Source organism: Pelophylax lessonae, assembly GCF_965119305.1.
Source record: "Pelophylax lessonae genome assembly, chromosome: 12".
Lineage (NCBI taxonomy): Eukaryota > Metazoa > Chordata > Amphibia > Anura > Ranidae > Pelophylax > Pelophylax lessonae.
In genome coordinates, this window is record NC_138779.1 from 31,579,818 (window position 1) to 31,597,971 (window position 18,154).

Genomic DNA, 18,154 nt, shown 5'->3' on the forward strand with positions numbered 1-18,154 from the left:
AATGTTAAAAAATTTTGATTTTTACTTTTTTTTTTGGGGAATTTCATATAAAAAAATGTGAAAAATATTGTTATTTTTGCAAAATTTACGCTCTTTTTTTGTTTATAGCGCGTGATCAAAAAATCGCACAGGTGATCAAATACCACCAAAAGAAAGCTCTGTTTGTGGGAAAAAAAGGACGTCAAATTCGTTTAGGTACAGCGTCGCACGACCGCGCAATTGTCCGTTAAAGTCACGCAGTAAAAAATCGCAAAAAAACCCCTGGTCCTTTAGCAGCCAAATCCTCCGGGGCTTAAGTGGTTAAACCTCATCTGCCATGTAGTTGCCCACCCCATCATTTTGTTCAGGTCTTGTAAGGTTTCCACATCCTTCATAGAAGATATTGGCATGCTTAGTTTAGTATCATCCGCAAATACCGAGATTGTGCTAGATATCCCCCTCCTCTAGATCATTTATGAATAAATTAAACAGGATTGGTCCCAGGACAGAACCTTGGGGGACCCCACTTTCCACACCCGCCCAATCAGAGTACTCCCCATTAATCACCACCCTCTGGACTCTCCCCTGGAGCCAGTTCTCTATCCAGGTACTCACCCTATGGTCCATACCTACCTTCCTTAGTTTGTACAGTAAGCGTTTGTGGGGAACGGTGTCAAAGGCCTTTGCAAAGTCCAGATACACCACATCCACTTTATCTAGGTGGCAGCTCACTTCATCGTAGAAGGTTAATAGATTGATTTGGCAAGAACAATTTTTCATGAATCCATGCTGATTACTACTAATAATACCGTTTTCATTACTAAGGTCTTGTATGTGGTCCCTTAACATCCCCTCCAAAATCTTGCAATCTTGCAGACTACTGATGTTAGGCTGACCGGCCTATAGTTACCCGGGATATATCTCGGCCCTTTTATTAATAATTGGTACCACGTTGGCTTTTTTCCAATCAGCTGGCACCATACCCGTCTGTAAACTATACTTAAAGATCAAGAATAATGGTCTGGCAATCACCTGGCTGAGCTCTTTAAGAACCCTCGGGTGCAAGCCATCGGTTCCCGGTAATTTATTTATGTTAAGTTTCTCCAGTTTAGTTCCAAGTCTATCTTCTGTTAGCCATGGCGGTACTTCCTGAGGTGTATTATTTAGTTTAGCATTACAAGCTGGGTTTGTGTAGCCCCCCGATTCTTTTGTGAAGACTGAAGAGAAGAAATTATTTAACACTTTTGCCTTATCTCTGTCCTCTGTGGCCAGATTGCCTTTGTCGTTTTTTATGGGGCCAACGTGTTCTGGCCTCGCTTTCTTACTGTTTATATACTTAAAGAATTTCTTGGGGTTCTTGTACTCTCTTCCGCTATGTGTCTCATGTTCTATTTTAGCCGCCTTGATTTCGCCTTTACATTTCTTATTACACTCTTTGTAATGCTTGAATGCTGCCAATGACCCCTCAGCCTTGTATTTTTGAAGGCCTTTTCTTTAGGATTAATATGCATTTTTATGTTGGAGTTTAGCCACCCAGGGTTTAGTTTTGCTCTTTTAAATGTATTTCCCTTTGGAATGCTCTGGCCAATCCCTTTGTTTAGTATGCTCTTGAAGCACTCCCATTTTTCCTCCATGTTCTTTGTTCCCAGGGGTCTATCCCATTTGATATTTTCTAGCAAAGAGCGCAGTTTTGGCTCTTTTGAAATTCAGTGTCCTTATATTTCCTATTACTATGATTAATACTGAAACTAATTGACCTATGGTCACTGTTTCCTAAGTTGTCCCGTATTTCTATATCCGTGAGCAGGTCTGTATTGTTGGTAATCAGTAGGTCAAGTACTGCATTGTTTCTTGTCGGTGCATTCACCATCTGACCCATGAAATTGTCCTGCAAAACATTTAGGAAATGCCGAGCCTTGGCTGAATGCGCGGTTCCTTCTGCCCAGTCTATATCTGGATAATTAAAGTCCCCTGTTATAATGACAATTTCCATCCTTGCTGCCAATCCTATCTGTAAAAGGAGGTCTGCCTCCCTCTGGTTGGGGGGCCTATAGCATACGCCTAATATTACCTTCCCTATAGTGCCTTCCCTTTTAAGTTCTACCCATAGGGATTCTGCCTCGTCCATAGCTCCATTATTATCATCATCATCCCTCATATTTACCTGTACACTGTTCTTAATATACAGACATACCCCTCCCCCTTTTTTACCTTCTCTATCTCTGCGATAAAGGGAATACCCCTGAATGGTCGCCATCCAATCATGAGAGTTGTCAAACCAAGTCTCAGTTATGCCCACAAAATCTAAGTCCTCCTCAAACATCAGCAGCTCCAGCTCTCCCATCTTGTTGGCCAGGCTTCTGGCATTGGTATACAAACCTCGTAATTTTGACCGGTTGCATACCATATCCTTATTTGATGTTGTTTTTATGCTACTCTTTATACCCACCTTGGATTTAACACACACATGCAAAAGAAAAAAGGGAAAAATGCACTGGACCTCATCCAAAAACACACGAATGTATCAAAATGCGTCAAAAACGCACATGCATAAAATCATCTGGACTGCGTTTCTATGGTGTGATCTGGCCCTTAATGTTTTTTGATTTGCTAGTGTCCAAACCTCTTGTAGGCAGCAGTATAACACACACCTAAAACTTACTATAGTCCTGTGTCCATAATTGGACTATAGTCCTGTGTCCATAATTGGACTTAAAAGAAGAGATTTTACAGTAAGTACAAAAACTTTCTTTTATCCTATACAGCAGGGGGGTCTCCAAACTATGGACCTTCAGTTCGGAAACTACGATTCCCATCATGCCTATAATGTCTGTGAATGTCAGAGTTTTACAATACCTCATGGGATGTGTAGTTCCATCAATGCACAGGAAAAACTGAAAATTTTTGGACACACTGGGGTTGATTTACTAAAACTGGAGAGTGCAAAATCTGGTGCAGCTGTGCATAGAAACCAATCAGCTTCCAGGTTTAAGAGTCGGTTCACACTATAGCGACACCACTTCGGGGGCGAATAGTGAAGTTGCCGTGCACCACGACTTCGGCGCGACTTGCATGGACTTCACATAATGGAAGTCAATGCAAGTCGCTCCGACTTCGGTCAAAAGTAGTGCAGGAACCTTTTTCTAAGTTGGAGCGGCTTGAGTCGCTCCTATTAGAACGGTTCCCATAGCACAGAATGGAGCACAACTTGTCAGGCGACCAAGTCGCCTGACAAGTCGCGGTAGTGTGAACCGGCAGTTATTGTCAAAGCTTACCGGAACAAGCTGAAGTTAGAAGATGATTGGCTACCATGCACAGCTGCACCAAATTTTGCACTCTCCAGTTTTAGTAAATCAACCCCGCTGTGCATAGTAGGAAGGAATGTTTCTCATATAGAAACCTGTGGTTGAGACTTTATAAGAATTCTAAACTTTTCAAATTATCACAATGCATGTTACATGTTTATCACAAAAATAGAAATGGGAATGCGGTACTGGGAATACCATGCTTTATGTGCACAAACCTAATTGTAATATACATCCCATAAATCAAGATCCTCCAGAAAAAACAGATTTACACTAGTGATCGACCGATATAGGTTTTTTTAATGCCGATACCGATATTTTGGTCATCGGATATCGGCCGATATTTTCGGACATGTCAATTTTTTTTTTTTTTCCCAGGTACTCTTTGTGGAGGGATCTGGGGTCTAAAAGACCACAAACCCCTCCTTGGCACTGAAAAGCATTCAAAATGCCAAGTTTGGCTGTTTTGAATGCTGTCAGTTTTTTTAATTTGGCGGCGAGTACCCGGAAGGGATGTCATGACATTACTTCCCGGTTTTTTACATGCGGCTTTGATCAGGTTTTTGGCGGCCATGCAGGTCCCGGTGGGACAGGAGACCCGGGCGAGCCGCGGAAGGCTGCGGAGGCTGTTGGTTACGTCCCCTCCCGCTTCTTGTAATGACAGCCGAGGGGCTTCTCAGCCGCATCGGTTGTCATTACAAGACAGCTGACCGTCGGCTATGGACGCCGGTACCGAGGTGATGCCTCTAGCTGCAGGTATCACTCCGGTACAGCATTTCCCGAAATATCGGTAACCTCAGGGGCCGATTCCGATATATCGGGGAAAGTGCATATCGGCCCCCGATATATCGGTGGTGCCGATAATCGGTCGATCCCTAATTTACACCTTCCATTTTGATGCAGGATGTAGTCACTAATGTCAAGACAAAGGGTAACAGATAAAGTTGAAGAGCGATCTGGTGCTATTACCCTGCTGTGCTAAAACAAAATATTAAATATATTTACATTATTCACACACAGTCCTATCACTGCATTTCTGAAAAATTGACACAAATGTCTATTTTTTTCCAGTTTTTATTGAGTGAAAATGTCAAACCTTGCATCAGTCATGCAAAAAAAAAAAAAAAAAAAAAAAAAAATCAAATAAATAAACACATATATTAAATTTCTAACAGCACTAAATTCAAGTGGAAAAATATTCAGTTCTTATTAATGTGGGAAAGTCCAATTCAAGTATTTAGAAGAACCCATTCTTACCTGGCTTAATAATAATAATATTAATAATAATAATGTAAAAGTATATATATATGTATGTAATACATATATACAAAACATATATATATATTTATCACATACCACATTATATACATATGTACACATGCTTATACCTATATCAATATACAGACAGGGTATTCAGATATAGATAGTACACTGTAATTAGCCAGGATGACCTTAGATTTGTTTCCACAGAAAATTTGAAAAAAAAAAAAGACACGTTTTAAATTTTGTAGATGAGTTGGAGATGGCTTATGTCCTACTGTGCAATATCAAGTTTAGAAAAAAACTCCAACCTGATCATTTCTTCATATTATTTTTTATTATTTTAATATATCATTCCATTTTTTTTTAATTTTGCTACATTTAGGTATGTTTATTTTCTTATGGGTGCTATAAAGTGTGTATTAGAGATTGTAGTGTAGCCGCTGATTCAGTAGAACCTCTCTTTATAACCACAGACCCCTTTCCTAAAGCTTCTGTAGGACAAGCCAATACTTACCCGCAAAAGAAGACATTTTTATTTTTCCTAATTTCAGGTATACGACAAATAGAGGGCATCAGGAAAGGGAAGTTCATAGTGATTGCTATGATGTTTTACAGCATAGAAAAAAAATTAGCAAAACACCACTCCTATCTTCATATAGTTAACCTTTTGGCTTCTGAGACACCACACTGTATATTTCACACATTGATGGTTTTCTTAGTTGCAAAAGGGTTTGAGAGGCATTTATTCCCAGACTCATCTCACAGATAAAATATATTTTATACGTTAATAATAATAATAAAAAAAAAAATGAAAACCCTGCAAAAAAAAAAAGCACACGTAACTGATCGAGGAGGAAACCCACAAATTAAATATATAACTACAAACTTATATTAACAATCTGAAGATTACAATCCTCCATGTTATCTGAACATTACGTTATTTTTATTCTCTATAAAATTCAAGTTAAAAGTCGGAATCACGCATTTCAGTGCTAAAGTGAAGTCAGACATCAGGACTTCCAATAAATCAAAAGCTAAAAACCAAAAAAAAAAAAAAAAAAAGAGTTGGAGCGGGGACTAGGGGCTGACATTTGCCTGCTGATGCTCAGACATACAGCCACCTTTGCAAGCTTACTTTTTTTTCTATATTTTTTTTTTTCACTTTTGCTTTTTTGTTCTATATATAATAACCTTTACAGAAAAAAATACTGTACAACTTTTTCTTTAAATCAGAATTAATAAGTTGCTCTGACATCATTCATTACGAACACTTGAGGCTTTCCCTCCTCATTTATTTGCTGTTTGCTTTTTTTTTTTTTTAAATCGTACTTATCTAGGAATCGTTGAGGTGGGTGGGACCTGTTTTAAATTTGCGTCTGATAGTTAAAGAAGATGGAAGCCATTCTCTAGTGCTTTGAATACTTGGTAGTAGCTCTACCCAAAATCCACTTACTAAATCTTAAATAATCCTGGTCAGAGAACTTGCACGTTGATTTAACACTCAAAATGCTGCTTTCCTTTGGCAGAAAACCTTGTTGGATTTGGGAAGAAAGGGCCAAAAAAAGCCTATCTAGTGATCTTTTAAAAAATAAGGGGAAGGGAAGCTCTAGCTTATTTATGATAAGCCGAAAAGAGAAAATAAGAAGACTCCAACCATATATTTATAATTTTTATTATTTTTTTTACTGAATAGTTTTCTACCTGAGAAAGAGGGCATCCTGTGCTATAGTTATTGGTCTGCAGAATCGACTGCTAGCCCCATCGGTTTCGTCTATAGAATCGACTGCTAGCCCCATTGGTTTCGTCTATAGAATCGACTGCTAGCCCCATCGGTTTTGTCTATAGAATCGACTGCTAGCCCCATCGGTTTCGTCTATAGAATCGACTGCTAGCCCCATCGGTTTCGTCTATAGAATCGACTGCTAGCCCCATCGGTTTCGTCTATAACTTGTATTGCAGTATGTAGTCATTTGATGTTCCACTAACCGGTCACTATAGCTGGGCTACACAGAACAGTTCAAAGTGGAAGAGAACCGTGGCTCCTACTAACTCCTGAGCAGCAATAGTTGTCTTGCTTTATGGAACTTTCTTCGGAAGGTGCTACAGGAATCCCACCTCTTATGACACATATCTACCCCCAACTAAAATTTTTCCAATATTTTATCAAGCAGTAACAGCACGGTCACAGAAGGGGTCTGACGGGATCCCCCCCCAACCGTAATGAGGTTCGCCTGGCTGCTTATACAAGTCTTATGTTCAATACGCCAGAACAATGCCAAAAAATAAATAAATAAACCAGAGCAATTGGTGCAGAGGAAAAAAAAAAAGCTTTCTATATAAATATTTATAAAATAAAACAATAGCTTCTCGGGAACAACCCAGAGAGAAACTGGAAGAACAGGAGAGAGAGCCTCGTCACAGGGCGCCTGATAATGCTAATCAATAAATTACCCATAACCCAAGCCCAGCTGACCTCCTCCCTTGCCACAAAACACATAGAAGCGTTATTTCCTTTTTTCTGGCATGCTAGAGCAGGAGTAACGAATACCCCATCTTGTCACCCCCTCTTTAAAAGGGCCAGCAGTTGGATTTTTATATTAAGTTGAGTCATACAGAAATATGATTTGTCCCATTTGCTCTCAAGCACCAGAATGAATAGATTGTAATGGAGGAGGCCAGCAAACAGAAATGCCCCCTTGAGTCTTGTCTACTGATCACTTGGTCAAGTCCCCCCGTTGCAGAAGTCATTAGCTGCTTTTTTTTTGTTTTTTGTTTTTTTCCTTTAATTTACTATTCCTTCACTTGTTCTTTGTATTTTATTTTTGGGGTGTTTGGGTCGTGAGAGCAAAGCCCTCATCGGGAGTGACTTATAAAACATTCAAAGTTTAAAGTAGCTTCAAGGGGATGTCTGAAGGTTTAATGGAGTTTGGGAGGTATCACAGTGGTTTGTAGAATCCCCTGCACTTCCATTCCTTGGTAAACATTCACCATCAGGCAAGGAATCCTCAGAATCTGTGTTAAGATCCTCCTCCTCGTCCTCATCATCGTCATCGTCATCCTCATCTTCATCATCATCATCATCTTCCTGGGACAGATCATCATCTGCATCCCTGCAATTGGTCATCTCAGTGTTTTCCCTGGAGCCGCTCTCAGCCCCATCCTGTGGCTTCTTGCTCAGATCTAGTGAGTCATTCAGGCCTACCCCAGCAGCATTTTGTAGGAATAGGAGGGAGCTGTGAGTGTCTGTGCTCAAGTTGAGAGAGCTGTCCAAGTTCACGGTTTGATTTTGGAGGTCAAACTCGGGAGCACTATTATTAATCGATCCTTCTGGACCAGGAGAAACAGAGGGTAGCTCCCCTCGTTCTTGTTTCTCGTGTTTGCGCTTATGTGAGTCCATTTGAGACATTCCCACCACAGTGTGCTTACAGCTGGGATAAGTGCAATGAAAGTGTGAGCACTTCAGCTTGTACTTGCAGTCGGGCACTTCGCAATCTGCGCTGGAGCTGAATTGGCAGAATCCGGCAGCACTGATGACGTCCTGCTTTCCATGGTGCTTGCGGTGCGCAGTTACTTTAGTGCTGTCAGTGCATCGGAAGCCACAGCGCAAACAGTGAAAGTGAGTGCTGTTCCCTGAGAACTGGCAGTCAGGGAAGTTGCAGCTAAGAGAGGATTTAAACCGCTTAAAGTCATCCAAAACCAGGTTGTCCACTCTATCGTGGTGCTGGGCATGCTTGTACATGTGTGTTCGTCCACAGAATTTGTAGCCACAGTTCTCTCTGGTACAGTGATAATGGGTCACCTTCAAGGAGAACTGGCATGCTGAATCTTTGCAGTCTTCATACAGATCGTAACGCCTGAATCCTTCCAACATCATCCCTTCGTCCAGCATTTTGCGGGAAGAAGCGGTTTTGCGTCGTTTACCAAAAGGCGACATATCCTCAATGATCCAGAATCGTTTCTTGGCTCCAGAAGCTGTTGGCATGGTGATGGTGTTTCCTGCAATAAGTAGAGATTTTGCTATAAGAATCTGTATATAACAATCTGATTTAAATTAAATAAAAAATAAATAAATAAAAAAAAGGTGTATGGAAGGTATATAAGTATAATAATCTGTATAGAAGAATCTGATTTAAATTAAATAAAAAAAGAAAAAAAATAAAAAGGTGTATGGAAGGTACTATGCCAGGTAATGGAATTATTACATATTTCATAATATTATCCTAGAAAATTATTGTCATTATCTTTTGTGTGCATGTAGATTATCACACTATTTTATTCATTAAAAGTTGTGCTGATTATGTTTTTTTAACCGCTTCTATCTCCTCCAACCTTTTTTTTTTTTTTCTGTTTTTTTTTACATCACTTCTATATATAGTAATATGATTCTCTATCAATCTGTATACAGTGTCTTACCAGATGTGTATACCTACTGTCCGAGGATGACATATCCAAAAAGCATGTTAAAAGTTAAAGTATAACTAAAGGCAAAACTTTTCTTTCAGTTTTCAATGGCGTTTAGATGGATTAGAACCCCTGTCAGTTTTTATTGCTGCCTGTGCCCCCCCGTTAAGGAGATTCACCCTCTCTATTTGTCCTGATTACTATTATCATTAAAAGTGAAAGTAAGCGAGCCAAATTTTAGGTTGTCCCCAGAAAAGTAATAGAGGGGACATTAGTTCTGCTGGCCTAGGGCAGTGCTGGCGAACCTTGGCACCCCAGATGTTTTGGAACTACATTTCCCATGATGCTCATGCACTCTGCAGTGTTGTTGAGCATCATGGAAAATGTAGTTCCAAAGCATCTGGGGTGCAAAGGTTCACCATCACTGGCCTAGGGGGTCCCCAAGGAATTCCCTTAAAGTGATTGTAAAGTCTTGGTTTAAAAATTTAAAAAAAAGTTATACTTGCCTCCTCTGTGCAGTTGGTTTTGCACAGGGTGGCTCAGGTCCCTCTTCGGTGCTCCTGGCCCCTCCCTCATGTTGAGTGCCCCCACAGCAAGAAGCTTGCTATGGAGGCACCCGAGCCGAGTCACAGCTCCATGTGCCCATTCAGACACGGAGCCATGACCCGGCTCCACCCCCTCTCTCTCTTTATTGGCTGACTGACTTTGACAGCAGCGGGAGCCAATCACACTGCGCTGCTGTCTCATCCAATGAGGACTGTAAGCTCTAACGAGCAGGGCCCTCTAATTCCTCCTGTATTGAATTGTATTGTAACTGTATTGTCTTCCCTCACATTGCAAAGCACTGCACAAACTGTTGGCGCTATATAAATCCTATATAATAATAATGAGGAGGAGAGTCCCAGGCAGCTAAAACTCCTGCAACATCGCTGGATATAGATGAGCTCAGGTAAGTATTCGGGGGGCTGTTGCACATTTTTTTTTTTTATCTTAACGCATTAAAGTGGTTGTAAACCCTCTCTTATAACTTGTACTTATAGGTAAGCCTTATGGTACTGTAAATATTTCCTAAATTTGCACCGTTTAGGAGGTATTTACTTTTATCGCAGCCGATGACGTAATCGGCGCATGCGCTCTGAAGAAACGGCTACCTGTGCCGTGAACGGTGGCATGCGCGGGAGTGATGTCATCGCGCCTGCGGCCAATCAGATGGCCCGAGGACGCGAACCAGGAAGCAGGTCGGCCGAACATGTCAGCTGTGTCCCTGCTGACCGGGCGGCACTGCAGGGGCTTTGTTCTAAGGTAAGTATTTCATAATGAGCTAGTATGTGATGCGTACTAGCTTATTATGTCTTTGTCTTACAGGGTTTTTTTTGGGGGGGGTTTACAACTTTTTTAAGATAAAAAAACCTTCTGTCTTTATAACTCCTTTTAATTACAGGGATTTTCTCTTACTTCCTGTTTAGCTATCGGACAGGAAGTGAAGGGAAATCTCCAAAATGAAACCCAGATGGCAAAAAAACATTTGACAGGGGTTTTAACCCTCCCTTACTCTGTTCAAAATGAAAAAGTTTTTTCGCCTATAGTCCTACTTTAACTTACATCTTCTGTATTTCTGCCCAAGTAGACTTTATCTATTTATTCAGCTACCTTATTAGGATGCTGCTGCTTCTTCTCTAACTCAAGCCATAGTTTATTTTTTGGATTGAGTGAGGAATATTTAAAGGCTCTGTCTGCTGCAGTCACTAATATTGTTCTGGTATTCCAACAGCTACAAAACAATGGCCGGCAATGGTAGCTTCATCCATCCAAGTGGATGGAGGAATTGAGTGGTTTCTCTCGTTCATCCCAGCAGGCTGAGTGTTCATGGGCAGCTTAGTACAACTGTCAATGGGGCAGTTGGAAGATTTCTTTTTACTTCTAGTTCTGGTGACCGTTATAACATTTTGACTACCCGTTGTTTTCAGTCCTGGACACCACAGTCCCAGGCAAATAGAGAGCATAAATCTTACCAGTTTTGTAGTCTGATCATGAATAATAAGACAGAATGAGGCAGTCTTTAGCAAATTTAGATGGGCACATGTAGGATGAAATCTGTATGATCCTATTGTCCATCAATCACTGCAAAACTACCTGAAAGCTTAGGGGTGGGTTCAGGCAGAAGAAGAATGACTTCTCTTAGTCAATGCTATGTATATGTGAATATTTAGAAATCTTACTATACAGAGGGTTAACTTGTATTTTGAGTAGTGAATACAGTCTCTACACTCTGATGTGGTCGTGGATGATCAGAGCTTGATGGGCATTATTGGAGTTAGGCTCAGTTCACAATGCTGAAACGGCAAAGTCATATGACTTTGCCTCGTGGCCTCCTTCCGACTTGGATTCTATTTAGTCAGACCAAAGTAATGCAGCGATCTTTTTTAAAGTCGGAGCGACTTGTGTAGCGTCCGATAAAACGTCTCTCATAGGGAAACATTGTATTTGACATGACATTCGACTTTAGGTCTCACAGGTCTGATCCCATGTCACAGCAGTGTGAACCGAGCCTAAAGCTGTACAAGCAGGTTCCCTGAAATACAATGTACAATAAATAGTCTGTTATTAAAGCTGGTAAGGCTGCTAACACGTAAGACCTCTTTCATACAAGCTATCCAATCAGATCCGCTTTCAGGTGGACCTGATTGGAGCTCCATGTAAGTTTATGGGCACTTGTGTAAATGGACATGTGACCATTTACATCACCTTACCTCCAAAAATTGGAAAAGGTCTGTGTCCATTTTTCCCACCTAAACATGATGCATTGAAGGTAGTCTGCTGTAAATTTAACACTTTTTGATCCAACATGGGTATGAAAATGTCTGTTATTTTGAATGGAGCTAAGCACTGAACAGACGGGGATGTCAGAAAAGAGACATTTGTCCTGTTCTGCTCCCCTGTTGTATCGGATTTGTTCACAGATACCCTGCTCAATGGACCAGAAGGCATCTGTGTAAAAGAGGCCCAAATCAATCACTTTTACAAGATTCCCAGAATAATTTGTCATCTATGATCATCCTAATTAGGATCGCTGGAAGTCAGAGGGAGGTATGTTGTTCCTATGCCCAACTTTACCCTTAAGCTTAGAAGTGGCCACAGCGTGCCCCAGTTTCTTAAATCCTTCCAGATGTTTATGACTATTATATTTCCCTGGTAACCCTAAGAATTATATTTAATGGGGAAAAAAGTTGTTTTCAAAAACTACACTGGGGCAGTTCTATATAGTCCTCTTAGGTTTAAAAAGTGCTTAGCAGACTTCTTTATCAAAATGGAATTTAAGGCAAACTGCTAAATACACCGTTGAAATACAATTAGTCTATATTTACTTTTTTTGCACCAAAACGAATTGTAATTCTGCACAGCCAATGTTGTTCTTTACACACGTCTGCCAAGCTGCACAGCAAGGCAGGTGACGCACTTATTTTCTGGTTCAGAAATTCAGCTGCCTATGTCACCTCTTCCTATTTTCCTTTCTTATTGGACAAGACTCATCATCATTATCTCCGTCAAATGAAGGTGATCCAGGAACCAGTGAAGCTGAACCAGGCACTACGTAAAGTGATCTTCCTGGCTACAGCAGATGTTTAAATGCCACCAGACTGTGGTAATGTTTGGCTGGTAAAGCCGTAAACTTGTATTTCAAATGTGTGTTTGCTTGGAATTCACCTTTAAAGCCAACATTTGTCTAGTTCTGGATAGAGGAAAGATTCGAACCGCTGTCGGGATTTTACTGGTGTCCAGGGCTCCGCTAGAGAGAATTCCACTTACTTCCTTACCCTGCTGCAATGGTTTTACCTATCATTTAGTGAGGGTAAATCTCCAACAGGATCACAGACCGAAATTAACTTCTGACAGGGGTCTCTACTAAAGAAAAGCATTTTTAGGTTTGGTGTTGCAGAGTTTCCCTCACTTCTGTTAAAACATTAGCAGGACAGGGAGTAAGGGTAAATCTCTCCAGCAGAGCCTTGGATAACCGTATATCCTAAGACAAAGGGTACGTATTAGCAATTTATGAAAAAAAAATTGTGGAAGGAAGGGGGTGGCCTTGTAGTTGGGCTTAAAAAGACCAAACTTTAGCTGCTATACACTCTTCGAATTGTAGCCAGTTCATGATAAACTGGCCAAAATTTGCTCAGTGGGTGGCTGTGTCAGCTGCCCTCCACCCGACATTCGCCAACTGAAAAATTAAAGTCGGAAAATCGTTGGCCGAACAGAGCTTACATTCCATTTGGACAGCTAGCGGGGCTGGCTACCAAAATACAATAGCCACTGAAGAATACTCTTCCATCCATGCTGTGTAGCATGGATGCAGGAATCTGTTGGATTTTTTTCATTCAGCCCACAGGGTATTGCCAGCTTTAAAATGCGCCCATCATTTTGTAATAAATCTATTGCAGCATTCAGAAGACAAATTTTGGAGATGTGGCTTTTTTTTTCTTGAAGATGGAAATTTTTTCATTTATCATCAATGAGCAGTTAACAAAATTAGCCAGTGTATTACAAAGACCAGAAAAAGATTAGTGCTATTCAGCACCCTACTCCTGCGCTCAGAATCTGGTCCTCAGGCTGCCTCAATCCTGGAACTTGTATTCAAACTTGGCATCCACTATGGCTGGGCTTTGCTGCCCCCTACGACCGGTGTAGTCGACCAAAACACTGTAATACAAAACAAAGAAAGGGCGCACCAGCCTAGCGCATTATCCTCAGCAGGTTTATTCGAAATGAAAAGATCAAAATCAGCTACTCACAAACAAACGTAAAAGTCAAGCTCATCAGTTCCATAGAGTAGCATCCTAGCAGAAGTCCACTAACTTCATGAAAGCAAAGGGCTGACGCGTTTTCGAGGCCATGCCTCTTCCTCAGAGCCTTGACTTTTACGTTTGTTTGTGAGTAGATGATTTTGATCTTTTCATTTCTAATAAACCTGCTGAGGATAATGCGCTAGGCTGGTGCGCCCTTTCTTTGTTTTGTATTACAGTATTACAAAGACCACTAGGCAGGCGTTAGCATCGAAAGATTTTACACTCAACCTACCACCAACAGAAATAGGACAGGCTTTGCTAAACATCTTTGTTGTTCAGAAATGGAGAAGAGCTTGAGTTGGGTCCGAAGTCGGCTGTCATTCGTGAGTCAATGTGCCATATTCGGCCATTGAGATTGACCTAATATGGCCACGTGAGGTCTAATATGGCCATGTGAGGTCAATGATGTCATCAATGCCCCTTTGTGTACATCAGCAGCAGCCGGGTGGGGGAATGCCCTACCTGCAATTCATTGGCCCAGGAATGAAAGATGACTTCTTGGTTTTGAACAGACACAAACAAGCTCATCCCCATTCTGAACATATCCATACCAGCATCAACATAGTATTTTTCCTTCAATGGTGAACATCAAAACATCTTCAATGGTGAAAATTAAACAGTTCTACATGTTATTTAAACTGTTCCATGATTTCCCCTCTGGAACAAGAAATATCTGTGGCACTGATGGTGATGAGCTCTCCTGAACTTGGGAGGAAATGAGGAAGATTGGCAAAATTCCACAAGGTTGTTGGCTTTTAACCAAAGCTTCCACTCTACCACAGCTGATGGCCCAATGGCATATCTTTCAGGTAAAGAGTATGTCGTTTGGTTCATCTCCAAGTGAACAGTACACAAGAAGTACAAATACAAATTTAAAGATAAATTACAATTTTACTTAACAGCCAGCAAATGCACATTTTAAAAAATACTATTTAAACTGAACTGTTCATTTTAAGATATTGGCAGGAAATGAATCTGTTTTGTTCTGTGATTCAGCATACACATAATCTAGGATGGGAGGATGGCATAGAAGAAGCTGAAAGGTACCTGCTGCATCCTGTACTAGTGGAACATCACTTTTGACTGGAGCTTGAGTGGTTATTACGGGTGTGAAAGTTGGAGCGCTGTTTGTTGGCACCACAATGCCCCTGCTGACCCCCAGGCTGGCAGTGATCAGGGAGTATGAGACACAGGATGGAGACAGCAGGTACGGAAGGGAAGAGAGGGGAGGCCTGACCAAGGCAGGAGGAAAGGTAGGAGCATGAGGCATAGCCGCTGTTGAAGGTGGTGGAGGTGCATTGTGGGTGAGAGCGTCGTCAGAAGCAGAAGGGACCAGGCAGCCTGGAGAATGTAGAGAGAAAGCAGGAAACAGAACAAGGAGGGGGGGAAAAAAAGAAACAGAACAAAATGAACCAAATGAGAAGCTGAAAAGAGATAATGATGAGATGAAATGAAACACTAAACAGAAAAGGAGTGCCTTGACTCACAGCAGTGGGCTAAGTGGATGGAGTTAAATGCTGGTTAGTACAAACTGATCAGAACTTCCTTGTTATGGCGACAGTTATATCACATATTCTTGCTATTAGTAACAACGATGTGTGAGTTATCTAACCTAAATATAATGAGACCAAGGGTCAGACTCACAATGTATAATATCATCCAACTCAACACTTACCAGGATCGGTACTTTCATTGCCCACAGGAGTACTGGAGCAGCTGCAATCAAGGTTGGAGGACTCCGACGACATACCACCAGGACTGCCCAAACCAGTGTAATCCATGCATTCATCAGTCTCTGTGTCCATCATACTCTGAGCTGTGGTTTGAAACAACAAGGAATTTTCTGGACTTGGGGCTGTGCTGCCACTCATGGGTGTTTGTGGAAGGAACTAGAGAAAAAAAAAAACAACAAGCCAATAAGAGGTTGCCATTATGTGTGTTTCTCAGTTTAAAGAGCAATTCCACCTTTACACTTAAAAAAAAAAAAAAACCTTCTGCCTTTACAATCACTTTAATTTTTTATATTATTGCATTCTATGCATTAAGATAAAAAGCATTCTGTGTGCAGCAGCCTAATACCTATGTGAGCCCCATCTCGATCCAGCGATGTTGCAGGAGTGTCTCGGCTGCCTGGGACTTCCCTCCTCATTGGTTGTGACAGCAGCGTGGTGCAATTGGCTCCTGCTGCTGTCAATCAAAATCAGTGAGCAAATCAGGAGAGAAAGGGGGCAGGGCCGGGCCTTGGCTCCGTGTCTGAATGGACACAGGGAGCTTCGGCTCAGGTGCCCCCATAGCAAGCCGCTAGCTGGGGGGCACCCAACAGGAAGGAGGGGCCAGGAGAGCCAAAAAGGGACCCGAGAAGAAAAGGATCCTGGTAAGTATAGACATGTTTGTAGGTAAGTAGAAGGTACCCTTTAATACAGGAAGTACAGATTGAGGATTTTCAATCCTGTCTAGGCAATATGTATCTTTAATTTACCTGTCCAGATACACGATCAAAGTTCTTTCCCAGCATCCTTCTCATGTGTTTGCGGGCATGAGATGTCATCTGGTGTTTTAGTAGGAAAGAAAACTGACAGCCATCCCGAATGCAGTGAAAATGACTGTTCACCTGATTGTATTTGCACCCTGGAAGACAAAACACAAAGAGAAGTTATAAATAATGTAGTGCACATCACTCAATCAGTTACAAAGTCATATGAAATGTTTGATTGTAACTTCCTCAGCCCAAGTTTTTCTTCCTCTGTCTCTATTTATATAACTATTGCTTTTGCAAAAAGATTCAAATTATTTAAAGTACATACACTATATTACCAAAAGTATTGGGACGCCTGCCTTTACACACACATGAACTTTAATGGCATCCCAGTCTTAGTCCGTAGGATTCACTATTGAGTTGCTCCACCCTTTGCAGCTATAACAGCTTCAACTCTTCGGGGAAGGCTGTCCACAAGGTTTAGGAGTGTGTCTCTTGGGAATGTTTGACCATTCTTCCAGAAGCACATTTCTGAGGTTATGAGATGAGGTCAGCTTTTCAAAAGTTTACATTCGATTTCCCTTTCTTCTTCTAAGTTTTGGACATGTGTTTTTACGATGGTCCTTCACCCTTTTTAGGAACTTTATTTTTAAGGACTTTTATTCCAGACCACACATTAGTCAGTACAAACAAACTCCAAACATGGGCAAGTAGAACATCCAGCAAAGAGATACGTCAAAGTCTACTGTCAAAATAAGTGCCGCCATAAAGAATAGAGCCCATTGAGCGAATATAGAAAACAATAGACCTGTACACCTGTCTTGCCTAGCAAAGGCTTTAACCATGTGTTAAGAGAAACACAAAAAAGAAAAAACAAAAATGTGCAACAAATGAATTGTATTATGTCACCTCATGTGCCATAAACAGATGGTACCCCCATTTGCCTCTGTTTCCCTTTAACTATAACAGAAAGTGCCTATCCGTTCAAGGCTTCCTTCAGAGTCGCTGGAGAGACCTCTCAGGGTAACCACACTTTAGTAAATTTTTGGGGCTTTTTAGGTACTTTACACCATTTTCTTCCTCCCCACCTCCTGTTGTACAAAGAAACATTTTTTTTATCCATGTAATACCTTATTGGCAGGTTTTGGCCTGCATTCTTTAGTTTCTTGCCTACCCAAGAATGATGCCCCCTGTTCCCAAAGCCTTCTTGGATGCTCACGTAACATTTCGGGGCAATGTGTAGCACACTGGGCATGTGTCGGCCAATCTTGAGCACATTGCGTGTGCAATGAGGCATGTCTTTAGGGGGGCCAGGTGTAAGAACCCGGAAGAGACTTGTGATGAGGCCCCCTGATGCCATCAGTATTGAAACAGGTGCGGGACCCAGCATGTGTGTATGGACAATCAGTGTACAGATGAGGAGGGGGAAAAAAACGTCAAGGGGGAAGTGTTGGCAACATACAAGGTATTAGGAGCCTCAAATGCAGGGCACCAACGGGTTTTGCATTATGTTCCACATATGTAATGCTAGAGAAGACTGTCAGAGACTGCAGACATACTAGAGGAGAGGATGGTCATAGACTGAGGATATGCTACAGGATTGGATGAAGACTAAAAAAGATTGCAGAAAACAGTGCTAGACCGGGTCCTGCTATTGCAAATCAATACTCCCACTCTAACTACAGACTGCTTGGGTTCAAAAGCTGCACAACAAGTACCAAAAGAGTCCCAGGTGGCCATACTAGGATATAAAAAAAATAAGGCCTCATTCACAAGAACATTCAGAGGTTCGGGCTCCAGTGTAAAAATTCCTACAGTTGGGGGGCCGCAGGTGACACCTACAGCTGCCCATAGAGGTGAAATGCTGTTTGCATTTGTATCAAAAGGCC

At 41.4% G+C, this 18,154-nt stretch overlaps 1 protein-coding gene across 5 annotated transcripts in view; it reads right to left on the bottom strand.

The window, feature by feature from the left end:
- Positions 1-5,898: 5,898 nt before the first annotated feature.
- CASZ1 (castor zinc finger 1) overlaps positions 5,899-18,154 on the bottom strand; it is a 336,500-nt gene continuing 324,244 nt past the window's right edge. For 4 of the 5 annotated variants that reach the window (XM_082274519.1, XM_082274522.1, XM_082274521.1 and 1 more), the window contains 5 exons: positions 16,269-16,417; positions 15,465-15,678; positions 14,837-15,130; positions 6,496-8,543; positions 5,899-6,330 (listed from right to left, as the gene is read on the bottom strand). In XM_082274519.1, coding sequence (XP_082130645.1) covers positions 7,444-8,543; positions 14,837-15,130; positions 15,465-15,678; positions 16,269-16,417 — 1,757 coding nt within the window. In that variant the 3' untranslated portion in view covers positions 5,899-6,330; positions 6,496-7,443. The remainder of the gene's footprint in view (positions 6,331-6,495; positions 8,544-14,836; positions 15,131-15,464; positions 15,679-16,268; positions 16,418-18,154) is intronic. The other variant, XM_082274520.1, reaches the window with a different exon arrangement.